Source organism: Meriones unguiculatus, chromosome X (genome assembly GCF_030254825.1).
Source record: "Meriones unguiculatus strain TT.TT164.6M chromosome X, Bangor_MerUng_6.1, whole genome shotgun sequence".
NCBI lineage: Eukaryota > Metazoa > Chordata > Mammalia > Rodentia > Muridae > Meriones > Meriones unguiculatus.
The window spans coordinates 17,356,325-17,384,059 of record NC_083369.1 but is presented as its reverse complement, the minus strand read 5'-3'; the positions used below and the strand labels follow the sequence as shown (position 1 = coordinate 17,384,059).

Here is a 27,735-nt window from a genome sequence, read left to right as displayed (position 1 = left end):
ATTGATCCACATGTAAAAAGACTAGTCCTCTTAAAAATAAAAATAAAAAATCCAGCACAAAACAAGATCCAATTAACAAGAAAGATATTTGCTTTTAAATTTGTTTTTATTTTAATTTTTTGAAAAAGGATAAGTGCTTACATAATTTTCCATTAAGACAAATGACATTTCATATGAGATGAAATAAGTTGTACAAAGGGACTAATGGTAATTTGTCTCAAGAAACATGTGAGCTCAATACAGACAAGAATTCTTACTATGACTACTTCACATTAGTGATACTTTAGGCTAAGACTGATCTGGGTGTCCACTGCTCTCAGATTCAGCTTTCAGTGTTAGGGTGCAATTTCATCTGTAGGCTTAAATAAAGGCTGGCCTTGTGGTGGCGCTGTACTGTACCGATTTTGATATGAATGGTTTTTAACCTCAAGATCATTAAATAAAGGTGCATAGGTGACAAATGTAGGAGTTGAGGGCATACCTATGTTGATCGTTGGTGGGATCTGGAATCTCTCAGTTCCAGGATTCTGAACTCCTACTGAATCTGGTTGATCTTGAGAACTTCCAGCATTATAATCAAAGGAAGAAGTCCAGGGCTCGATTGTACCACCTTGTTTCAGAAGCATTCTACTTTTTAAAGGGTACATATCCAAAGTGTTATTTGTTAAAAGAGACTCCATGGACAGAGGTGTTTTGTTAGTAACTCCGCCTGAAGTAAGGAGTTCCCCAGGTCCCTCCTTTTCAGATAAAGGAAAGTTTGGTGCTAAGTTGGCCTTACTTGCATGTTGATTCTTAGATCTATTTGACAAGGCCCTCAAAATAGAATTGTATTCATATATATCAGAATCATCAGTTGTACCTAACTCTTTGGATTTCAAGGGCTTCACTTCTTCTTCTACAGGTGGAGTCCATTGTTTAATTATAGTTGCCATAATCGTATCAAAAGATTCATCAGCATTATTCATTCCAGAATCCAAGGATTTAGTTCTATCAGATTTAGGAGAAGTATATGATATAGCTGCGTCAGAAATAAGCTGAGATAATGAAGATTTACCTGAATAGCCTATATTAGGTGGAGAGGTATTCTGATGATTCTGAATTAAATTCTTTCCAGAATGTTCTGGAACTACAGCAACAGGCGATGACTTTTTTTGCTCAGCTAAAAATCTGGCAGCTAGGGTGGTGTGGGTTTTATCAAGGAACAATGTATGAGTATCAGGAAAAGAATTCATATCACTAAAATTAAAGATTGTTGGGAAATGTCTGATACGTTTGGTTTGTCGAGAAGTGCCTGTGTTTCGTTGCAAAGACCTGGGGGAAGAATTACGGGAGGACATGGTTGGGATATAATTCTGGCCGTTTTTGATTTGGGGGACAAGTTCATTTTCATGCATTATCTTACAGTGTAAGGGGGAAGCAGGATTCAGTAGTTTCTTAGATGCCTTGATTAATCGTTTCATCCAGGAATGGTAGGGAGCTGTTTTAATGACGAGTGTGGGATTCTGACATATCCTTGAAGTTTTTTGTATGAGGCCCACCAGTTCCCAGCGGTTCTTTAGGAGACATAGGACAGGGCTGGCTCTCTGTATCTGAATAAGGAAACCAAGAAATATGTGTCACTTACTCTCAAGTCTACTATGCATACAATTCTTACACTATGTGAGGGAGAGAAAAAAATCAATTAATATTTATTATCAAGCAGCTCCCAAAAATTACCAGTGTAGGACATGGGCACACGCAGTTGAAATATATGATAAGAGAATATAGAAAGCGTTTGTACTAATTGTAAAATTTCAAACTCTTATAATCAATAATTTTATCAGCACTGATCATGGATTTCTAAGAGTTATATCAAACTTCATGTGAAAACCAAAAAGAACCAATGACTTTCTTCACGCAAAATCTTCCTTTGTTTTGTTTCCCTAGTAACAGTCACAACACTCTTTCAAAAGTCCTTTTAAAAATTAAAAAAAAACAAACTCGAAATCATTCTCATTGCCTCTCCTTCCTCCACACTATGTTACCAGCCCATCAATAAATAATGATTCTATTACTTTAATTTCCAAAGAGTTATGTTAATATTTAAATTAAATAATTCTTATATAGGTGGGCGCCTATTTTTGTTAAAAAAAAATACAGTGTCTTTACGAAAAGGCATAGTTCTTGTCCTTCTCACATGTGATCTGAACACAGCATCCAAACTTATCCACTTAAAATCTAAGGAAGACCACTACATCTGTGTAAAAACTCTCCAGTGAGTGCTTTCAAGTCTTCACAATGTTAACAGTGGTTGTTTTAATAGCTTAGAAGACCTTTGCAATGCTTCTTGCCACCTTTATGCCACCTAGTGTTGTTGGCTTGACTAGGATGCTATAGCCACTTGACTTCTCTTTTCTGTTATTTAAATATTCCAGACGTACTTACATAGCAAAATCTTTGCATTAGCTTTTTCTTTACACCATACTTGTAACACTGCTCTGATATCCAAATGACTTGCTTCATCACATCTTCCTTAAGTCTGTTCAAACACTGTTATTGTTTCTTTAAACAAGTCCCTTTTCTGATTACCTAATTGTATTAAATGGGATTATATAGACAAAATCTCTTCTATCTTATGTTGCAAGTATTTTAGACTAATACTGTCTTTGGAGCCCAGTTCTTTCAGGTAGCACACAAAATTCAAAGTTATAATAAGCCCTGCTCTATGTTTATTATATTTTAATTCTTTTACTCAAAATATTTAATATCATTTGTGTTACTATTTACTTGTTCTTGATCACCTCTCAAAAACATACAAACTCATGAGACCATGAGCTTCCCTATCCTCACTGCCATTACCTTAGTTCAGATAAAGTTACTCTGTAAGAATGAAGAGTATATAAATATTCTATCTTGAAAACTGTTATTTCAAATTTCTCCAATTGTTATTGCACGTTTCTTCTCTTTTAGGGCATTTTCACACCAACTACGAGTAAACTTCACAATATAAACTTTGTCACATTTCTGGTGTCAAAATCCTTGCATGTCTCCCCATTCCCTACATAGTAGTTTATGTTATAAAGTAACAACACATTCGTAATCTGCCCTGTGAGTACTTGTCGCTCACATCCACCCTAACTCACACCCTGAATAACACATTTTCCCCCAAATCCAAGGTATTCTACATTTCTCACCCTTGTCTGCTTCTGCTTCATTTGGCCTGAATACCATCACTTCATTTTATACTTCTTAACCGATTTGGTAAATTCTTACTTGTCTTTAAATAGTAGTTGAAACATTGACTTCAACACACTTTAAAGTAACCTTCCTTTTCCTCTCAGTGCTAACTTCATACTGTGGAGATATCTATCGTACTTATTTGTCCTACGGGGATATTATTCTCTGCCTTCTGTACAAGAAGGTGAGCTCTGGGTGCTGGGACCATTGATGAGTTTTCTACCACCTCTATACTACTGTAAGCTCTCTGATGTTTGTGACCACTCTGGCTCCGTTATCTCCACTATCAGCCTGTCATTCTAAGGACTGCTCTCATCTGTTTCTTTTCTATCTAAGTAAACAATAGCCTCTCAGTGCTTGCTTGAAATTTCTTGCAACCGTGTGTTTCTAGAAACTAACTCGAGACCGGATATTCAATATATGGTTCCTGGAATAGTAGTGGTATTCATCTCATCCCCTGCAATTATCTTCCACTAGCTACTAACTCTACAATTTCTCATGTGTTATTTCTTCATCTCAGTTTGAAACAAGGTTTTGAACAATTTTCCATGCATTCTTGCTTAACTAAGTACTTCTCATCTCTCAAGACTTAGCACTCAAGACTGGTCATATCACTCAGTAATTCAGCCCAGGATCTCCACAGTTCAAGTTAATGCTTCCTTTGAAGTCTTTCAATATTATTTGCCTGTGAGATTTCAAATTGTCCAAGATATGTTAATATCTAAAAGTTTTCTTGCATAGGGAATTATTTTCTATAGCTTTCCTACATGAAAACTTAGTTACATCTGTGCCTTTTCAACATCCCCACAGCAAAGTTTGAGCTGTACTGTGCTCATGATAGTACCTACAGAGAGGCAATAATAAAATTAGAAACAGAGAGGCAAAATGTAGTTGTGTGCCCATTGATTCCTTTCTTACTGTATTTCTCATTTGTTTTTAAAGCCTTCCTTGTGTAAACTCTATGCCTCTCAAATGTCTAAAGAAACTTCCCAGATTTGTGTATTTGCCTGGCACCAACTTCTTTATGTCCTGTTAGTATTTACTTGCATATTTGAAGACTTCTACATTTTTATGTTTCCTTCCTGTTCTTAATATTTCTCTGGTGTATGCTTACCCAGCAGTCTTCCCGTGGTTGACTCTGAATACACAAGCCCTCACTCTTCTCCAGAGAGGAACGCTGATGGTGGCATTTTGTGAAATCTAACAGCTGCACTTCTATCTTCTTTACTCTGGTAGTTCCAAGCTTCTTGCTACCTAAAGGGGTACACAAGGGATGATGCTGAGACCCAAAGCAGCCAGTCTCTGGTTTGTCACCACTCTCAATTCAATTGCATCATCTTCCCAGTCATTCTTCTTTCCCTTCCTTTCCTTTTGTCCTTTCCTTTCCTTTTTCCTTTCCTTTTTCCTTTCCTTTCCTTTCCTTTTCTTTCCTTTCCTTTCCTTTCTTTCCTTTTTCCTTTCCTTTCCTTCTTTTCCTTCCCTTCTTTTCCTTTCCTTCTCTTCCTTTCCTTTCCTTCTTTTCCTTTCCTTCTCTTCCTTTCCTTTCCTTCTCTTCCTTTCCTTCTTTTCCTTTCCTTCTCTTCCTTTCCTTCTCTTCCTTTCCTTCTTTTCCTTTCCTCCTTTTCCTTTCCTCCTTTTCCTTTCCTCCTTTTCCTTTCCTCCTTTTCCTTTCCTCCTTTCCTTTTCCTTTTCCTTTCCTTTCCTTTTTTCCTTTCCTTTCCTTTTTCCTCTCCTTTCCTTTTTCTTTTCCTTTCCTTTTGCCTTTCATTTCCTTTTTCCTTTCCTTTCCTTTCCCTTTTCCTTTCCTTTCCCCTTTCCCTTTCTTTTCTTTCCTTTCCCCTTTCCTTTCTCTTCTCTCTTTAGACATCTCCTTACCTTGTGTTTTCTGAACCATTCACACCTTCCTCAACCTGTTGTGATGGTTAGTCTTTTCTTTTCTGTTTTTCAAGACAGAGTTTCTCTCTGTGTCGCCCTGGCTGTTCTTGAACTTGTTATGTAGACCAGGCTGGCCTTAAACTCACAGAGATCCACCTGCCTCTGCTTCCCAACAGCTGGGACTAAAGGAGTGTACCACCACTGCCTGGCTTGATGGTTACTCTCGATTATCAAGTTGACTGGACTTAGAAACACCTTGGAGTACTAAGTAAAGCCCACCTCTGGGTATGTCTTATGGCCTTTCCAAACATCTAGCTCATGACTACTCTGAACAAAACAATGAATTCATCACTTACAGATATAATATGATAACAGTACTGAGATATAGTTAAAGGTTTAAAGTGTATCCTATTTGGAGAAGTAGCTAACTGTGGACATGCTCTTGGGCAAATGTCTTGCTCCTGCCCCTTCCTATACTCTTCCCTTCTCTCTATTTCCTGATCACCAAGAAGTGAAGAGCAGCCCCTACCACATGCTCCAATTGCTGTATTGTTTTGCCCAGTACACAAGGACAAGCAGCCACATATGGAACTTTCTGAAAGCATGAGTCAAAATAAATCTATTCTGGGCTGGAGAGATGCCTCAGAGGTTAAGAGCACTGGCTGCTCTTCCAGAGGTCCTAAGTTCAATTCCCAGCAACCACATGGTGGCTCACAGCCTCCTATAATGAGTTCTGGTGCCCTCTTCTGGCGTGCAGGTGTACATGCAGACAGAACATTGAGTACATAATAAAAATAAATAAATCTTTTTTTAAAAAAAAATCTATCCTATCTCAAATCAACTGTTAGGTCTTTCATCACAGCAACAAGAAAGAGTGAAAATATCTGGGTATAGAAAGTTCTGTAACAAAAATAAAGACTTAAATCCAGGCATATCCCATTTCTCATGCTTCACAGGTAATCTTTCAGCTGATATGAACTAAAAGACCTCCACTATTTCTTTGACATTATTTTTCCTACTTTGGAGACTTAATTTCTTTAGAAAATGAGTCATATTACTGTAACCAAAATCATAAAACAATTTCACCTGACTCCTTTTACTTACTCTGATATTCATACACATCACAGCGTCTGAATTGACACCTGGAGCAGCTCTTCAAGGTTATATTAGAGGCCTGAGATAATGGTATCTTATCCCCACTGATAGGCTGTTCAAGAATAATTACGCCAATATCTGCTTTTACCGGATCATTTTCATTTGGGGGATTAAACTTGGGATGGAGGCAGAGTCTTTGGCCATGTGGAATACTTTCTGGGTCATTAACTCCTGAAATGTCCAGGTGTGACAGTTTTCTAGGGTAAGACAAGGATACGCAGCAATGTATTATTAATAATAATAAATAATTACACATATACTATCTTATGAAAGGCATTGTTTGGCAGCAAAGGTCAAATTCAAAGTTACAAAATAGCCCAACTTTTCATTTATTTGACATCACAACCTTATCTTAATTCCAGGCCACGTAGTGCCTGTTATAAGGCTTTTTATTGGCCTTTGGTTCCTTTACATTTCTACTGCTATACTACCAACTATTTGATTCTCAAAAAGTTTCTTTGTATACTGGATCTTAATGAGTTCCAGAAATTAAGAAAAGAGGGACTGCATATTCAAAGTCTGCTTCACATTTGACATTCTCCAAGTTGAAAATAAACCCAGACTTTCTACCTCGAACCCCCAGTGTCCACAATAGTCTCAGACTCAGGTAGGCAATTTCTGTTTTCCCTTCTGTCCTCCACTGCAATCTCTCCAGTCTCATCCCCAATCTTGTAACAGACTGCTTGCATGTGCCTCTCCTCCTACCCTACCTTCCATCCTTGGGGACTCCACCAAACTTGCTTTGACCCAGCCTTCTATCAGCCAGTGATACCTAGAAAAACTTTTTATGTGGAGCTCCCTGTGAGCACACTGGTCTGGGATTCGGGTAGGTGATTTTTACTCTCTTTCCTGTCCTCCATTAAAATCTCTCCAGTCTCATCCCCAGCTCTGTAGCTGCATACTTGCAGGACCCTGTCCTCCTACTCTGCCTCCATTCCCTGGGGACTCTACCAAACCTTGGTGTGAACACAGATTTCCTCCTTCCTGTGAGTTCTCTCTCTCTCTCTCTCTTTCTCTGACTGCCTTGTATCCCATCTTCATCCTTTTATGCTAACCCCTGATACTTCAAAACATGTTCTATCCAGGGTCCCATTGGCCAAACCTGGTAGGAACTCAGGTATGTTATTACTCTAACCTTCCTGTCCTTCTTGATAATATCTCTATTCTCACCCTAAGCCTGGTAACTACTTCCTTACAAGTGTCCCTTCTCCCACCTCAACTCTATTCACCGGACACTACAACACCTGGTTCAGACCCAAAATTCTCCTAGTCCATTCATCCATGTCTCTCCAGATTATTCTTTGTCCTCCTGCAACTTTCAAAATTTCCTCTTTCCACCCTACCTGTAATTCTCAGAGAGCCTGCCTCTCAGCGTAGACAGGATCTTCTTAGCTCTTTCCTGAAACCCCTTTAAGCCTTTCCTCTTAGTCACCTCTACTGCTTTCTGTCATCAACTGACATGAAGAAGCACTCTCTACCATGAAACCCACAATTACCACACATTTCCTAAGACCAAGAGAGGGAAACAGAAACTAAGGAATAGAACACCCACCCAACAAAGACAAGGCCAACACCTAGAATCACCTCAGTGATCCCAACTCCAGATACCTAGAGGTGAGCAGAAAAACACAAACATTAACAACCAAGACAATATACCTCCACCAGACCACAGCAACAACCCTACTACAATAGGCCCTGAGAAATGCAATATAGCTGAAGCACAAGACAGTGATTTCAAAATAGCCTCTATGAATATGTGCAAGGACCTTAAAGAGGTTATGAATAAATACCTTAATGAAATATGTGAAAACACAAACAATGGAATGAAATAATGAAAATGGTTCAAGATACGAAATTAGTAGCAGAATCACTAAAGAAAACTTGAACTGAGATAAAACTGGAAATGAAAAATTTAAGAAGTCAAGAACATGAAAGGTAAACCTCATCAACAGAGTATGAAACATGGAAGAGAGTATCTTGGGCATTGAAGATAAGGTAGAAGAAATGGACAACTCAGTCAAAGAAAATGTTAAATCTAAAAATTCCATACACAAAACATCCAGGAAATCTGGAACACTAAGAAAAGACCATATCTACAAATAATAGGTCAGAAACCCCAGTCAAAGGCAGTAGAAATATTTTCAACAAAATCATAGAAGAAAATTTTCCCAAAATAAAGAAAGGGATACTTTATATCAAGGTATAAGAAGGACACAGGATAGCAAAAAAAAAGAGAGACTATGTCTACGGTCAGTGTTCTGATCTGTGAACATTTGAATGATTAGTAGCCTAACATTTCCTGAAAAAAAGTGAGCTTGAGATGATCACCAGTCTGGTGCCATGCAGGCCTGGATGAGCTCCCAGGAGCGGGGACAGTGGGTTAAAAGAACCCCACCTGGGACTACAGGCCCCAGGCAGGATGGATACTGAGACATACAACACTCACATGAGGCCACTTGGGCAGGCCTGGGAGAGGAGCAAGATCAAGACAACAACCAGATTGGCACCATGGGTTCCAGACAGGAAACTAGCCTAAAATTACTACCAATTTAGTGCTGGGCAGGCCTCAGGGTCAGACCATGCCAGAGATAACCTCTGCCCAGTTGCCATCATGCATGACCAGGGCATAACACTCCAGAAACAACTCCTGAGATGGCCCAAGTCAGATGACTCAAGATATTCAGAGACCACAGGCACCACTAAGAACAACTAGTGGAGAAATGAAAGAGAAACAGAAGGATGTGAGCACAATGAAGAGAGACAGAACTGAGACCAGAGGGTAGTGAGGAACAGCCTGATGTGAGTACCCAATGGTCCCACTTGGAACCATGATGGGGTCCTGGCCTGTGCTGTCACCAGAGACCATGTCTCTGGGTCCATGATCCTACAGTACCAGGGGTCTGTTACTACCAAAGGCCAGGCAGACATTCCTGGTTTGGGCTACTACCTAGGGACATGTTGATGTCTGAGGGTTGTGCAGAGCTGGCCCCACCCCTCACCTGGGCATTGTGGGAGAGCTGGCCCTGAGACCATGAAAGCAGCAGGAGATCTGCCTCTGCCTCTAGCCAGCTGCAGTACTAGGGAGAGTGGGCCTTGCACATTACAGGAGTTGTGGGTCAGAGAGCCCCAAGAATATGAGCATGGGAGAGCTGGACCTACCACTCATCTTCCACGTGATAGCGTGGATGATAGAGAGAAACTGTCCTTTTCCCCTCACCTCTCACCACTTGCAGCAGGTGGGAGACCTAGCCCTGGGATCATGGAAACAGGAGAGCTGTCTCTGCCCCTCAGCAGCTGAAGTACTATGGAAGAACAGGCCCTGCACCTCATCTGGGCAGCACGTAGAGCTGACCCCAGTGGTAGGGGTGCAGGCAAGCTAACCTTGAGGGCATGAGGATGAGAGAGCTGACCCCACCACTTGTCTGCCGTGCAGTGACATGGGCAAGAGAGAATTGCCCCCTCTTACCCTTTGCCACCTATAGCAAGCAGGAGAGCTGGACCCAAGGTTATCCGAGTGGGAGAGCTTTCCCTCAACTACTGCAGCACTTGGGAGAGCAGGCCCTGTACCTCATCTGGGCAGCACAGTAGGCCCATCCCTAAATGTGGAGGTTGTAGGTGAACCAGCCCCTGAGAGCATGAAAATAGAAGAGCTGGGGAGCTGACCAGCTCAGATATCTCTCAGATACCTCTCACGCCCAGATCCAGGGCTTTGAATTGGCCACCCCAACATCTATACCATTGATGAACCGCTGTAGTATATGAAGGGGCTGGTCCTACAGATCCAAAACTACAGCATCTCCAAACACATGGTAACAACAGGAGTCCCAGTGAGATTACAGTATTGATGGAGTAGCAAAAGCAATGGAACATTTGCAAGCAAAGAAGTGTAGACAAAAGGATATACTATGGGACATACTGTGACCTACTACAGCTTCCACAATAAGATTTTTTTTCTCTGGTTAGGGGAGGGAGGTTGCAGTGGTGAAGGATGGGTATGAGAGGAAGGGTAGATGAGTAGGATTGTGGTGCATGATGTGAAATTCACAAAGAGCCAATAAAAACATTTCCTAAGTATACAGAACACCAGATGGACAGGATGAGAAATGAAATTCCCCATGATACAGGGAAAAAGACCAAGTAACTTAGGTAGGCCCATTAGAATAACACCCAACTTCTCAGAGGAGAATCTAAAAGCCAATAGGGCCTGAAATAATGTTCTACACATTATTTAAGGGATCACAAATTTTCATACTAGATTACTGTACCCAGCAAAGCTATCAATCATAATAGATGGAGAAAGAAAAATATTCTATAATAAAACCAAATTTAAGCAGTATCTGTCTACACATCCAGCCCTACAGAATGTGCTAGAAGGAGACCTTTAGTGTGAAGAGCTTAACCACACCAAGAAAACAGAAGGAATAAATAATTCCAGAACAGTAAATCGAAAGTGGGGACTCACACCATAATAACAAAATAACAGGAATCAATAAGCATCAATACGCTCAATTCCCCAATAGAAAGGCACAGACTAACAGACTGGATTAGAAAGTAGGATCCATCCTTCAGTTGCATCAATGCAATACACCTGAACATTTAGGATAGACACCGCCTCGGGATAAAAAGATGGAAAAAGATATTCCGAGCAAATGGACCCAAGAAGTAAGCAGGTGTAGTTATTTTAATATCTGACAAAATAAACTTCAAACCAAAACTAACTAATCTGAAGAGATGGAGGACACTACATGCTCATGAGGGTAAAACTCCACCAAGAGAATATTGCGTTCTAATCATTTAGGCACCAAATAAAAGGGTTATTACCAAGCTTATAAAAGAAAACACTGCTTGAGATAAAATCACATATTGGCCCTCACACAGGAATAACGGGTAACTTCAGTACTCATCTTTCACCAATAGACAGTTATCTATCCAGACAAAAACTAAACATAGAACTGCTGGAGCTAACTGACAACATAAATCAAATGGACCTAACAGATATGTACAGAACATTTCACCCAAACACAAAATAAAATACCTTCTTCTCAGCACCTCATAGAACCTTCTCCAAAATGAACCACTCAGTTGGACACAAAGCAAATCTCAACAGGTTTAAGAAAACTGAAAAAAGAGACTGTCTCTGACATGAACTGAGTGGTCTGCTCTTTAATTACCGCCTCCTGAGGGGGAAGCAGCATTACCAGGCCACAGAGAAGACAACGCAGCCACTCTTAATGAGATCTGATAGACTAGGATCAGAAGGAAAGAGAGGAGGACCTTTCCTATCAGTGGACTTGGGGAGGGGCATGCATGCAGAGGTTGGAGGAAGGGAGGGATTGGGACTAGAGGAGGGAGAGAACCACAGGTAGGATTCAAAGTGAATAAAGTGTAATTAATAAAGAAAAATGCTCTAAAAAAAAAAAAGAAAGAAAAAGAAAACTGAAAAAGCACCTGGATTAATCCTGACCACCATGGATTAAAGATGAACATTAACAATAGAAACAACAGGAAGCCAGATACAGTGGTGCATGCCTGTAATCCCATCACTCAGGGAGGCAGAGGCAGATGGATCTCTGTGAGTTTGAGGCCAACTTGGTCTACAAAGTGAGTCCAGGACAACCAAGGCTACACAGAGAAACCCTATCTCGAAAAAAAAGCAAAAACAAAAAATGGTAAGTGCACAAACTCATTGAACAAATCACTATTGAATAAAAAAAAAAAGAGTCAAGACAGATATCAAGAAGGAAATTAAAAACCTTTTAGAACTGAATGAGAATGAAAATGCATTCATGCCCAAACCTGTGGGCACAATGAAGGCAGTACTAAAAGGCAAGTTCATAGAGCTAAGTGCCTAAATAAAAAATTTAGAGATCTCATATTAGCAACTTAATCACACACCTGAAAGCACTAGAATAAAAAGAAGATATGCCCAAAAAATACAGACCATAAGAAATAATCAAATACAGGGCTGAAATCAATCAATCAATAAAAAAGAAGAAGAATGCCAAGAATTAGTGAAATGTGGAGTTTGTTCCTTGAGAAAATAAAAAGGACTAATAAACTCTTAGATAAATTAATAAAAAGCAGGAGAGAGAAGGTATAAATTAATTAAATTAGAGACAAAATGAGGACATCACACACACACACACACACACACACACACAAACAGTAAGGAAATCCAGAGAATCATAAGGACACACTTTTAAAAAAAATCTGTACTCTATGAAACTGGAAAATCTGAAAAAAAGGATAAATTTCTTTATATATACAACCTAGCAAAGTTAAATCAAGATCAGGTAATCAATTCAAACAAATCTAAAACCCCTAGTAAAGAAAAAAAAAAAAAAAAAACAGAGCCATATGGATTCATTACAGGATTCTAAGAACCTTTCAAAGTAGAATTAATGTCAGACAGGGACAAGATGGCGGCGCCAGGAGGACACTGTGTCTGAGGAGCAGGATAGGAGTCTTGGCACAGGAACCAGGAGACTGAACTCTGTGACCTAAAACACCAGTGTTTGTGATTGCCAGGTGAGAGGAAAGCCTACTGGAAATCAATTGGGACCGACCTCAAGTCACCCAGTCAATACCTGGAAAAGGTCCTGGAGACCAGCAGGCACACCCACTGCCCCAGATCAGAGCACACAGCCTTCTGCGGCACCCCCAGCCACCATGAAGGACCGGGACACACACACTCACTCTGTGAGTGAGGCGCTCAGCCACCGGACCAGAGCGGAGACCTCAATTGCCGGCCCAGATCAGCGTGCACAGCCTCAGGCCCAGATCGGTGACCCCAGCCACCATCTCGACTTGGGGGACACAGCCTCTAGCCCAGAGTGAGGAACCAAGCCTCCAACCAAGAGTGGAGCCCTTAGTTGCCAGCCCAGAGAGGTGGGCACAGCCTCTGGCCCAGAAGGGGACACACACTGCCAGCCCAGATCAGAGTGCAGAGTCTCAGGACCAGAGCAGCGCCCCCAGACACCATCCCAGACAGGGACACACAACTTCCTGCTCAGAATGAGGTGCCCAGCCTCCAGACCAGAGCAGAGCCCTCAGTTGCCAGCTTAGAGAGGAGCCCAATGGGTAAAGGTCAGCGTAAAAGCTCAACCAACAAAAGACAGAGCAATATAGCATCGCCAGAACCCAGCCATCCAGGGGCGAGCAGCCCTGGCCACCCCAGTATAATTGAAATTCAGGAAGATGACCTTACATCTATGCTGATGAAGAAGATAATAGAGGAAACAAATAAAATACGTAAAGAATTAGAGGAAGACAAAATCAAACAGATTGTGGCCATCCGTGAAGAAATACGGGAAGATGCAGCCAAACAGTTTGTAGACTTCAGAGGAGAAATAATTAAATCACTGAAAGAAATAAAAGAAACAGAGGAATGTTCAAACAAACAGTTAAAGGAACTAAAAGAGAAACAGGAAAATAAAATCAGACAGGTGAAGGAAATAAACAAAACAACTCAAGATCTGAAGATAGAATTGGAAAAATTAAAGAAAACACAAATGGAGGAAATCATGGAGAGGAAGAATTTAGGGAAGAAAACAGGAACTACAGAGGTAAGCATAACCAACAGACTACAAGAGATGGAAGAAAGAATCTCAGGTGTAGAAGATAGAATGGAAGAAATTGATGTATCTGTCAAAGAAAATGTTAAATCCAAAAAATTCCTGACACGGACCATCCAAGAAATCCAAGACAATATGAAAAGACAAAACCTAACAATAATAGGAATTGAGGAAAAAGAAGATTCCCTTCTCCAAAGCCCAGAAAATATCTTCAACAAAATCATAGAAGGAAATTTTCCTAACTTAAAGGAGAGGCCTATAAGATTACAAGAGGCCTACAGAACACCTAATAAATTAGACCAGAAAAGAAAATCCTCCCACCACATAATAATCAAAACAGTAATTATACAGAACAAAGAAAAAAATACTGAAAGCTGCAAGAGAAAAAGGCCAAGTAACATATCATGGCAAACCCATCAGAATCACACCAGACTTCTCAGCAGAGACTATGAAAGCAAGAAGGGCCTGGACTGATATAATGCAGAACCTAAGAGAACACAGATGTCAGCCCAGGCTAATATATCCAGCAAAACTCTCAGTCATCATAGATGGAGAAAACAAAATAATCAGTGACAAAAACAAATTCAAACAATACCTACAACCAAATCCAACATTACAGAAGATACGAGAAGGAAAAATAGAACCCAGGAAAACTAACTACATTCAGGAAAACACAGGAAACAAATAACCTCACTAGGGCAAAACTAAAAGTAGACAAGCACAGAAACACACTACCATAGCCAACAGGAAAATCAAAGCATCTAACAGCCACTGGTCATTAATCTCTCTCAACATGAATGGACTCAACTCTCCAATAAAAAAGACACAGACTAACAGAATGGATACGTAAATAAGACCCAACAATCTGTTGCATACAAGAAACACACCTAAGTCACAAAGATAAACATTACCTGAGAGTAAATGGCTGGAAGACGGTTTTCCAAGCAAATAGACCCTAGAAGCAACCAGGAATAGCCATTATAATATCTAATAAAATAGACTTTCAACCAATATTAATCAAAAGAGATGGGGAAGGTCATTTCATACTCATCAAAGGAAAACACCAAGAAGACATCACAATTCTGAACATCTATGCCCAAAACACAAGATCACCTACATTTGTAAAAGAAACATTAATAAAACTGAAACCACACATAGATCCCCACACATTAGTAGTGGGAGACTTCAACACCCCACTCTCAACAAAGGACAGGTCAACAAAACAGAAATTAAACAAAGAAACAATGACTCTAACAGAGGTCATGAATCAAATGGACCTAACAGATGTCTACAGAACCTTTCACCCAAACACAAAAGAATTTACCTTCTTCTCAGCACCTCAAAATAGACCATATAGTTGGTCACAAAACAAGTCTCAACAGATACAAAAAGATTGAAATAATCCTATGTATTCTGTCTGACCAACATGGACTAAAGCTGGATCTCAACAACAACAGAAATAACAAAAAGCCTACACACACATGGAAACTGAACAACTTACTTCTCAATGACAGTTGGGTCAGGGAAGAAATAAAGAAATAAATAAAAATATTCCTAGAATGCAATGAAAATGAAGGCACAACATACTCAAACTTATGGGACACAATGAAAGCAGTGCTAAGAGGAAAGTTCATAGCATTAAGTGCCTACAAGAAGAAATTTGAAACATCTCATGCAGCAACCTAATAGCTCACCTAAAAGCCCTAGGAAAAAAAGGAGCAGACACACCAAAGAGGAGTAGATGGCTGGAAAAAATCAAACTCAGGGCTGAAATCAATAAATTAGAAACAAATAAAAGAATAAATGGAACCAAGAGCTGGTTCTTTAAGAAAATCAACAAGATAGACAAACCCTTAGCCAAATTAACTAAATGGCAAAGAGACATTATCCATATCAACAAAATCAGAAATAAAAAGGGGGACATAACAGCAGGCACTGAAGAAATCCAAACAATCATTAGGACATACTTCAAAACTCTATATGCCACAAAATTTGAAAATCTAAATGAAGTGGACAATTTTCTGGATCGATTCCACTTACCAAAGCTGAATCAAGACCAGTTAAAATACTTAAATAGTCATATATCCCCTAAGGAAATAGAAGCGGTCATCAAAAGTCTCCCATCCAAAAAAAGCCCAGGACCAGATGGTTTCAGCGCAGAATTCTACCAGACCTTCAAAGAAGAGCTAACTCCAATTCTTTTCAAACTATTCCACAAAATAGAAACAGAAGGAACACTACTAAACTCATTCTATGAAGCCACAGTCACCTTGGTACATAAACCTCACAAAGACCCAACAAAGAAAGAGAATTTCAGGCCAATATCCCTTATGAACACTGATGCAAAAATACTCAACAATATACTTGCAAACTGAATATAGGAACACATCAAAGATATCATCCACTATGACCAACTAGGCTTCATCCCAGCTTGCAGGGATGGTTCAATATATGGAAATCCATCAATGTGATCCACCATATTTACAAACTGAAAGGAAAAAAAAAACATATGAAAATCTCCTTAGATGCTAAAAAAAATCATTTTACAAAATCCAACATCCATTCATGTTTAAAGTATTGGAGAGATCAGGGATACAAGGCACATATCTAAACATAGTAAAGGCGATATACACCAAGCCTATAGCCAACATCAAACTGAACGGAGAGAAACTTAAAGCAATCCCACTGAAGTCAGGGACAAGACAAGGCTGCCCACTCTCTCCATATCTCTTCAACATAGTTCTTGAAGTCCTTGCTAGAGCAATAAGACAATTGAAGGAGATCAAGGGGATACAAATAGGAAAGGAAGAAGTCAACATATAACTATTTGCAGATGATATAATAATATACCTGAGTGAGCCCAAAAATTCTACCAGGGAACTCGTACAGCTGATAAACACCTCCAGCAAAGTGGCAGGATACAAAATTAACTCAAAAAAATCAGTAGCCCTCCTGTATACAAAAAAAAAAAAAAGGGCTGAGAAAGAAATTAGGGAAACAACACCCTTCACAATAGCCACAAAAGACATAAAGTACCTTGGTGTAACCCTAACCAAGCAAGTCAAAGACTTTCATGGAAAAAATTTCAAGTCTCTGGAGAAAGAATTAGAAGGAGATATCAAAAGATGGAAAGATCTCCCATGCTCATGGCTTGGCAGGATTAACATAGTAAAAATGGCCATCTTACCAAAAGCAATCTACAGATTCAATGCAATTCCCATCAAATTACCAACACAATTCTTTACAGACCTTGAAAGAAAAATTCTCAACTTCATATGGAATAACAAAAAAAAAAAAAAAAAAAAAAAAAAAAAAAAACAGAATTGCTAAAATAATCCTCTACAATAAAATATCTTCTGGAGGTATCTCCATCCCTGATCTCAAGCTGTACTATAGAGCAACAGTTATAAAAACTGCATGGTACTGGCATAGAAACAGAATGGTGGATCAACGGAATCGAATAGAAGACCCAGAAATAAACCCACACACTGATAGACACCTGATTTTTGACACAGATGCCAAAACTAAACAATGAAAAAAAGATAGTATCTTCAACAAATGGTGCTGGTCTAACTGGATGTCTACATGTAGAAAAATGCAAATAGATCCATACTTAACTGAAACCACACATAGATCCCCACACATTAGTAGTGGGAGACTTCAACACCCCACTCTCAACAAAGGACAGGTCAACAAAACAGAAATTAAACAAAGAAACAATGACTCTAACAGAGGTCATGAATCAAATGGACCTAACAGATGTCTACAGAACCTTTCACCCAAACACAAAAGAATTTACCTTCTTCTCAGCACCTCAAAATAGACCATATAGTTGGTCACAAAACAAGTCTCAACAGATACAAAAAGATTGAAATAATCCTATGTATTCTGTCTGACCAACATGGACTAAAGGTGGATCTCAACGACAACAGAAATAACAAAAAGCCTACACACATGGAAACTGAACAACTTACTTCTCAATGACAGTTGGGTCAGGGAAGAAATAAAGAAATAAATAAAAATATTCCTAGAATGCAATGAAAATGAAGGCACAACATACTCAAACTTATGGGACACAATGAAAGCAGTGCTAAGAGGAAAGTTCATAGCATTAAGTGCCTACAAGAAGAAATTTGAAACATCTCATGCCAGCAACCTAATAGCTCACCTAAAAGCCCTAGGAAAAAAAGGAGCAGACACACCAAAGAGGAGTAGATGGCTGGAAAAAATCAAACTCAGGGCTGAAATCAATAAATTAGAAACAAATAAAAGAATAAATGGAACCAAGAGCTGGTTCTTTAAGAAAATCAACAAGATAGACAAACCCTTAGCCAAATTAACTAAATGGCAAAGAGACATTATCCATATCAACAAAATCAGAAACACAGGGGTCTTTCCTGAGACTCATACTCCAACCAAGTACGATGCATGGAGATAACCTAGAACCCCTGTACAGATGTAGCCCATGGCAGTTCAGTGTCCAAGTGGGTTCCATAAAAATCGGAACAGAGACTGCTTCTGACGCAAACTGATTGGCCTGCTCTTTGATCACCTTCCCCTGAGGGGGGAGCAGCCTTACCAGGCCACAGAGGAAGACAATGCAGCCACTCCTGATGAGACCTAACAGACTAGGATCAGAAGGAAGAAAAAGAAACCCTCCCCTACCAGTGGACTTGAGGAGGGGCAGGCATGGAGAAGGAGGAGGAAAGGAGGGGTTGGGAGGGGAGGAGGGAGGGAACTAAAGGGGGGATTCAAAGTAAATAAAGTGTAATTAAAAATAAAATAGAATAATTTTTTAAAAAAATAATTAATACCAATTCTCCTCAAATTATTCCACAGTAGAAACATAAGGAACATTGCCTAATTCTTTTTATGAGAGCATGATTACCCTGATACCCAAACTACATGAAGGAAGAGAATTACAGACCAATTTCCCTTATGAACATAGATATAAAAATGCTCAATAAAATACTTGCAAACAGAATCAAAACACACACACACACACACACACGGAGAATGGGGAAGGGTATGTGAGGGTGGGACTGTGAGGAGAGAAGGGAGGGGGCTGTGATCAGGCTGTAAAGTGATTAAATAAATAAATTAATGAAAACATACACACACACACACATCAAAAATATCATTCTCCATGATCAAGTCAGCTTCATCCAAGACATCTCAGGATGGATCAAGATACATAAACTGATAAATGAAACCCATCACATAAACAGAATGAAGTAAAAAAAAACAACAACAACAAAAAAAAAAAAACCACATGATTATCTCATTAAATGCAGAGAAGGCCTTTTACAAAATCCAAAATTCCTTCATGATGAAAATCCTGGAGAGACTAGGGATACAAAGGATATATACCTAAGCATAATAAAGGCAATTTATAGCAAGCCTATAGCCGACATCAAATTAAATAGAGAGAAAGTCAAAGCATTCCCACTAAAATCAGGAACAAGAAAAGGTTGTCCACTCTGTCCATATTTATTCAATATAGTACTTAAAGTCTTAGATAGAGCAATAAGACAACTGAAAAAGAGCAAGGGAATATAAATTGGAAAGGCAGAAGTCAAAGTATCTTTATTTGCATATGACATTATTTTATACATTAAAGACCCCAAAAATTCATTAAGAAACTTCTACACCTGATAAACACTTTCAGCAGAGTATCAAGATACAAAGCTAACAATAAAAATCAGTAGCCTTACTATGTACAAATGACAGACTGAGAAAGAAACCAGGGAAACAATACCTTTCACAATAGCCTCAAAAGAAAAATGCGTTGAGGTAATTCTAACCAAGTAATTGCAAGACTTTTATAGTAAAAGCTTTAAGACACTGAGGAAAGAAATTAAAGATGATATCAGAAAATGGGATGATTTTCCATGCTCCTGGATAGGTAGGATTAATATAGTGAAAATGGCCATCCTACCAAAAGCAATCTACAGATTCAATGCAATCTCCATCACAATTCTTCACAGATCTTGAAAGAAAAAAATCCCAGCTTCATATGGGAACAAAAAGACCCAAGATAATTCAAACAGTCTAGAATAATAAAAGAACTGCTGGAGGTATCACCACACCGGTCCTCAAATTGTACTCCAGAGCTACGGCAATAAAAATAGACATACTGACCAATGAACTAAATTGAAGACCAAGACATAAATCTACATACCTATGGACACCTAATTTTTTATAAAGAAGCCAGAAATTAGGTTTGTAATTATCACCCTGCACAAAACTCAAATCTTAATGAACTAAGGATCTCAAAAGAAGCCTAGATACCCTGAATTTGATTGAAGATAAGGTGGGCAATAGCCTTGAACTCACTAGCACACGAAGAGACTTTTTGAACAGAGCACCAATATCACAGGCACTAAGATCAACAATTGATAAATGGGCACTCATGAAGCTAAAAAGCTTCTTTAAGGCAAAGGACACTGTCATTTGGAGAAAGGGGAAGCCTATAGAATGGAAAAAGATTTTAACCATCTCATAGAGAGTTAAGATCTAAAATATATTTTTAAAACTCAGAAAAGTAAATATCAAAAATTTAAATAATACATTTTAAAATAAGTATGAATCTAAACAGAATTCTCAACAGGAATCTAATGACTGAGAAACATTTAAAGAAGTGTTCAATATCCTTAGCTATCAGGGAAATGGAAATCAAAACTACTTTGATATTCCAGCTTACACCCATTAGAACTGCTAAAATCAAAAACTCAAATGACAGCTCATACTGACCATGATATGAACAAATGTTCATGGTCAAAATGGCCACCCTATGAAAAGCAATCTGTAGATTCAATACAATCCCATCAAAATTCCAACCCAATTCCTCACAGAAATTGAAATCATAGTCTTAAATTTCATTTAGAAACATAAAAAGCAAATACCTCAAACAATCCTGAACAACAATAGAAATGTTGGAGGTATCTCCATCCTTGATTTTAAGTTGTACTACAAAACTATAGTAATAAAACAGTATCATGCTGACATAAAAACAGACACATTGATCAATGGAAAGAACTGAGGACATTTTAATAGGTACATGGATCTATAACCACTTAATTTTTAAGATATTTTTTATTTTTATTTTTATTAGTTACAGTTTATTTACTTTGTATCCCACCTGTAGCTCCCTCCCTCTTCCCCTCCAATCCCACTCTCCCTCCCTCTTCTCTACTCATGCCCCTCCCCCAGTCCACTGATAGGGGAGGTCCTCCTCCCCTTTCATTTGATCATAGTCTATCAGTCCTCATCAGGAGTGGCTGCATTGTCTTCCTCTGTGTGACCATTTGATTTTTAACAAAGAAAATAACAATACTCTTTAGAGAAAAGAGCATTTTCAACAAATGGTGATGGTGATGGTCAAACTTCATATCTATATGTATAAGAATGAAGTTAGATCCTTATCTCTCATCTTGTAAAACTCAACTCCAAATGGATCAAGGATCTCAACATAAGACATGATATCCTGAATCTGATTAAAATAAGAAAGTAGGGGATATGGTTGCATTTATAAGTACAAGAAAGATTTTTCTGAACAGGACTCCAACAATTGACAAATGGGATCAGGTGAAACTAAAAAGTTTCTATACCTCAAAGGATACCATCATTCAAGTGAAGAGGCAAACAACAGAATGGAAAAGAATCTTTACCAGCTATACATCAAGGTTATACAGATGTTAGTGTCTATATAAAGGGTTAGTGTCTAGAATATACAAAGAACTCAAAAGAACTAAACATTAAGAACACAACACAAAGGGCTGGAGAGATAGCTCAGAGGTTAAGAGCACTGTCTGTTCTTCCAAAAGTCCTGAGTTCAATTCCCATCAACCACATGGTGGCTCACAGCCACCTATAAGGAGATCTGGTGCATAATGAGATCTTGTGTATATATAATAAATAAATAAATCTTTTAAAAAAAAAGAACACAACACAATTAAAAACGGGACATGGAATGAGAGTTCTCAAAAGATAAAATGCAGTAGGCTGGAAAAAATAGTTTTTCTAAATGTTCAGCATTGTTAGCCATCAGGAACATACAAATTAAAAATATTTTTAAGATTTAATGTTGCCATAAGCAGAAGAGCCAAGTTCAGTAGATGCTGAGTGACAGTAGATGCTGACATGTATGTAGAAAAGGAAAATGCTTAGTCATTATTGGTGTGAGTACAAAATGCTGCAGTCACAATGAAAAGTAGCGTGGTGGTTCCTCAAAAAAAATAAATAAATAAAAGAGAACCACCACACAATCCAGTTATACCACTTATTAATATATATCCAAGGGACTGTATATCTTATAATCCATGTTATACTTATAATCCATGTTCATTTTTTCTCTATTCACAATAGCCAGGAAACAGTAACAGCCATCAAATAGTGAACGGATAAGAAAAATGTGGGACAGTCGCACAATGGATGAAATGTTATTCACATATTAAAAGAAATGAAACTATAAAATTTTCAGATAAATGGCTGGTTGCAGTGGTACATGCCCATAGGATTCGCTGAAGGATGCTGAGGCAGGAGGATCACGAGTTCCAGGCCAGCCAGAGCTATACATTTTTAAAGCTGGGTTGTGGTGGCACATGCCTTTAATCCCAGAACTTATGAGGCAGAGGCAGACTGATTTCTGATTTAGAGGCCAGAATGATCTACATAGCGAGTTCAAAGACAGCCAGAGCTACATACAGAGAAACCCTGTCTGAAAAAAAAAATTATTTTTTTTTTTAGGTAAATGGATGGGGTATCATCCTGGATGAGGTAACCCAGACCCAGAAAGGCGAACATAACATGTATTCTCTTGTATGTGGATATTAACTTTGAATCTTTCGATTTGTGTGTTGTGTTTTGTATATCCCTAGAAGTTATGAAACCAGTAGTGGCCTAGGGGGATAAGAGGATTTTTCAAGAGAAGGAATATAAAATATAGTGTTATAGAGGGAAAAAGAATAATGGGACAGGAAGAATTAAATGGAACAGTTAATGGAAAAACAGGAGAGGTGACAGAATAGAGGGATGGGAACACTACAGGCATTTTGGAAAAGACATAGGAAACCTGCTACTGTAGGTGCTTCCTAAGATAAATACATATGTATATACAAAAAGCTTAAGTCGGGTTACCCTGTAACAGGGGAGATAATATTCCAACTAAGCACCACATGCTATAAATTTAAAAAAAAAAAAAAAAAAAAAAAAAAAAAAAAAAAACAGTACCAAGAATGGGTTACCTCTTTTTCAGTTGTTGGTCAATGGTGTTCCATAGTTCCCCAAGTGATTGTTACTGTTATTGATCTTGGTTACCCCCCAGAAATTGATGGTAAAACTGACTCTATTGCAGAAGACACCACATAACTGGGTTATAAACATGGAGAAATCAAGCTGATACTCATGTGGTGGCGTCATCCCTATGGGATAGCTTATCTAGTGCTGGAAGGTGCTGTTATGCACACTACCAGAGAAGAAAAGTAATCATCAGTCTTAACCAGCTGTGAACCTGTTAATCTATAAAAAGGATTGGTCTGGCAAGATATGCCCACCACCCAATGTTATTAGGGTAATCAACCAGTTTCTGATCAGATTTAAGGCCTGGGAACCCATACCTGGCACCATTAACAGGACCAAGAACCTGTGGCTAGATAAGTCATAGATCCAAGGGAGGAACCTCCTACTCTTATTTTGCTAAAATGAACACAGTATTAAAGCCACCCCTAATAACTTATTGCTATACCCATACATCAGTGCATCTCTCAACTCTCATCAGAGAAGCTTCTTGTGGAAGACGGCCTTTAACAGTGAACCACAACTGGTCAGCAAGTAGAGAATAGGAGACTGCAGAGTGCTCAGCCCTTAACATAACATTTAATTCGCACCTCTATTCTAAGGGTCAGGGACTGTCACAGAAGAGGAGACAAAAAGTTAAGAGCCAGAGGCCAGGGGAACAGTGTTTTCCAGGTATAACAGCAAAGTTGCATTTATAAAGTCAGCAACTGTGACAGTATGCATAAGACCTGTGCAAACTCAAGCTAGAAAAAAAAAAGCCTTAGTATGGAAGGTAAAAAAGGTTGGCATTAAGTTTCACTCCTATCTGCAGAACTGCTGACATTTGGTAGCTACTGGAAGAAGACTCTGTTTGTTTGTTTGTTTGTTTGTTTGTTTGGTTGGTTGGTTGGTTGGTTTTTAAATGGTAGGATGACCACATCCAAGGGTAGGCACCCCACACAAGAGTAGTTGAAGAATATAGTTTGGACTCCATGAATCTTAAAATAGAAAGAGTAGATAAATTTGGGTGGTTAGGGAGGTGGGGGTGGACCTGGGAGTGGGTGGAATTATGTGATCAAAATAAATTGTATGTAAAGCCTTGAAAATTAATTAAAATATTATTTTAAAAAGACAAGAAGAATATAAGTGACAGACTGAAGAACAGTTATGCATCATGAATATCTGAATTAAAGCAATGGCCAAATGGAATGGGGACAAAGGTGTAAATGACATGACATTAGGGAGAAAAGGATGAACAAGGTTTTGTAACTGAACTGATACATGATTAAATAAATATGAACAAATTCTGGTTATAACATCAGTTAATATTGCCATATCCCAAACTAAGATTTCTGTTTCTTTGTTATATGTGTGATAAAATCCAACCTCTTCAGATGGCACAAAAGACCATCCTTTATTTTTGATGAAAGACTAATGCCTTCAAGAATAAAGGTTTTATCTTTCCTTTTGAAAAAAATCATTTTATGTTATTAATTCATTTTTTATGTATGCCACATCAAGTGTGTAGCACTCAGAGAGCAACTTGCAGGAGTTCACTCTCTTTCCAGGAGTCAAACTCAGGTCATCGGGTTTGATTATAGGCACATTTTAACCACTGATACACCTCTCCTACCCTAGATATAATACCTTTCACCTATGACTCCCCAGAACTTAGTTTTGAGCATGACCATGGTGGGCATTCAATTAATTTTCAATAGAATGAATGAGGAAGAAAAATGTGGAAAAATAAAGTGTGAGAAGACAGGTGTTGGCTACATAAAATAACAAGCTCATTACATCATTTCAGTACCAGAAAGTGATTCTTATCGGCATCTTCTTCATTAAGTTTCTCTGAAATAAACCCCCAGCAGGAGTCCCAAAAAGAAAAGTTCACTTAATCATATCCAAGACACAAGAACATTCTTTCTCTCCAACCCCTACTTACGATTTTTTCAGACAGTTAGCTGTAGAAAGAATCAGCCATGGAGTGAGAACAATACCCTGGCAATTTCCAGGCATAGATGCCAGCCATGGTATGTTAATATTGTTATCCAATGATGGTAGTTCTTTAACTGTTGCATTTGAATTCACATTCTGTCCCTGAATTTGGAACACTGGAAAGGGGTATGATAGGAATAAGAATGAATGAACATAACATTAAAAATATTTTCAATGCTGATGATCTTTCTCATTTTTTAGTTAATCTACTCAAATTCAGCTAGAAAGTTTCTGTTGCATATTCAATGTGGCTTAACTTCCTTCACATGTGTCATTTTTTTGTATGTGAGTAGATGTGTTATATTTCCACCATGACCACAACCTGATGCTACATCTCTTCTTCTCTGAACATTTACACCAAACTAAAACAAGATTTGTGCAAGGAAAAGTAGGCAAAGATGTCCTGTCTGATGCAGAGGAATTAAAAAAGCAGGTGAAAAAGTTATGGGAGAGAGAAGAAAGTGAAAGGAAGGGGGAGAAGAGAATGAGAGGGGGTGGAGAAGAAGGAGGTTGAACTAATTCAGAAAGGGAAAAGGAAAATGGGGAAAAGAAGAACAGGATAATGGTCTTTGGACATAGAAAGGAAAGAATACATAAGGATGCCCAGGTAGCTATGACTTACGAGCACAGCTGTCGCCAACAAAACACAAAATAGAGTAAAGCCAAAGTAGAGCCTTCATTCTGGTTCAACTGGCAAGATCTGTGTTGTGGAAATCCCGAGGCAACAGCAGTTCTAATATACTCTAGAAGCAGAGTTCAGAGGTTATAGAATGTATGACATCATAACACCTACTATGAGATTCATACTCTTGTAACCTTAAAATGCTTAAGATAGGGAACTAGAGACAGCAGCATAGTTTAAAATTAAGCATTATTTTATTTTTAAACTTTTTGGGCTTTTTTTATGATTTATGTAGTTAGAGAAGAGCTGATATTTGTCCCAGACTACTGTGAGAAGCTCATTTCTCTCGTGCATAGAATGAATGATTATGATACTACTAGCATTTTTGGGTAGTTTACACAAAGCTTCAGTCTTCGTTGAATAAGCTAGTACGTTCTAAAAATGGTCTACACTTCTTTCTTTCAGATTTTGTGATGTTTCACATATTGTTGCCAGTTGTTTAGGTGCATAATCTGCCATCTTGGTTTCACTGTATTTTTAAAAATTATGAAACAGAAATTAGTAAAGAAAAAGGAGTTTATTCATAGCCTAGCCAAATCAGGGTGAGTAAGAAACCTAATTTTCTCCCCTACATGCCTGTGATTGTCATATAATTTCTAGAATGTCATGGAAAAAAAGGGTAGAAAATATGTAGACTCAAGTTTGAGGAAGGTTACCCAGTCCTTTCCTAAGTAAAAGAGAATGTAGGCCTGTTTTTTTGTTTTCCAGTTTGCTATTACAGAGACAGTTTTTCATTTGTCCTAGCCAAGGATAATGGGGATCTTTTTAATTCTTATTTTATTTTTATTAATTACAGTTTATTCATTTTATGTATCCCAGCTGTAGTTCCCTCCCCCATCTCCTTCCAATCCCATTCTCTCTGCCTCTTCTTCTCCTATGCCCCTCCCCCTGTCCAATGACAGGGGAGGTCCTCCTCCTCTTCCCTCTGACCCTAGTCTATCGGGTCTCATCAGGAATGGCTTCATTGTCTTCCTCTGTCTACTGGCAAGGCTGCTCCCTACTCAGATGGAGGTGATCAAAGAGCCAGCGCCTGAGTTCATGTCAGAGATGGTCCCTGTTCCTATTACTGGGGAACCCTCTTGTACACTGAGCTGAGCTGCCATTGGCTACAGCTGTGCAGGGGTTCTAGGTTATGTCCATGCATGGTCCTTGTTTGGAGTATCAGTCTCACAAAAGACCCCTATGTCCAGATATTTTGGTTCTGTTGCTCTTCTTGCTGAGCTCCTGTCCCCTCCAGGTCTTTCTGTCTATCCCTTATTTCATAATATTCCCTGCACTATACCCAAAGTTTGGCTATGAGTCTCAGCATCTGCTTTAATACTCTGCAGGTAGAGTCTTTCAGAAGCCCTCTGTGATAGGCTCCTGTCTTGTTCCTTGTTTTCATCCTCTTTCCCATTGGCCTTTCTGAATGAGGATCACACATCTTACCCAGGGTCCTCTTTCTTGCTTAGCTTCTTTAGGTGTACAGATTTTAGCATGTTTATCCTATATTATAAGTTTAATATCCACTTATAAGTGAGTATATACCATGTAGGTCTTTCTGCTTCTGGGATACCTCACTCAAGATGACCTTTTCTAGATACCACCATTTGCTTGCAAATTTCATGATTTCCTTGTTTTTAATTGCTGAGTTGTATTCCATTGTGTAAATGTACCACAATTTCCGTATCCATTCCTCAACTGAGGGGCATCTGGGTTGTTTCTAGCTTCTGGCTATTACAAATAAAGCTGCTGCAAACATGGTTGGGCAAATGCTCTTGTTGTGTACTTGAGCATCTTTTGGATATGTGTCTAGGAGTGGTATAGCTGGATCTTGAGGAAGCACTATTCATAATTGTCTGAGAAAGCACTAGATTGATTTCCAAAGTGGTTGTACAAGTTTACATTCCTGCCATTGTCTGAGAAAGCACTAGACTGATTTCCAAAGTGGCTGTACAAGTTTACATTCCTGCCAGCAAT

General features: G+C 38.7%; 1 protein-coding gene and 1 pseudogene across 1 annotated transcript; one reads left to right on the top strand and one right to left on the bottom strand.

Annotated features, from left to right (window-relative positions):
• Positions 1-919: 919 nt before the first annotated feature.
• Positions 920-25,774, bottom strand: LOC110540871 (uncharacterized). Its single transcript, XM_021627664.1, has 6 exons — positions 25,717-25,774; positions 25,042-25,210; positions 6,196-6,443; positions 4,331-4,470; positions 1,438-1,589; positions 920-959 (listed from the first exon to the last, which is right to left on the bottom strand). Exons 1-6 carry the CDS (start codon positions 25,772-25,774, stop codon positions 920-922), a joined length of 807 nt encoding a protein of 268 aa, XP_021483339.1.
• Positions 8,435-8,543, top strand: LOC132650261 (small nucleolar RNA SNORA17; annotated as a pseudogene).
• Positions 25,775-27,735: the final 1,961 nt, after the last annotated feature.

Excerpts from the sequence above, each read along its gene's own strand:
- LOC110540871 (XM_021627664.1), bottom strand. The coding sequence starts at position 25,774 with ATGAAGGCTCTACTTTGGCTTTACTCTATTTTGTGTTTTGTTGGCGAC. Across the intron at positions 1,590-4,330 it reads AACCACGGGAAGACTGCTGG|ATACAGAGAGCCAGCCCTGT; the intron begins GTAAGCATACAC and ends TTCCTTATTCAG. Across the intron at positions 960-1,437 it reads AAACGATTAATCAAGGCATC|AATGCTGATGAATCTTTTGA; the intron begins TAAGAAACTACT and ends TCTGGAATGAAT.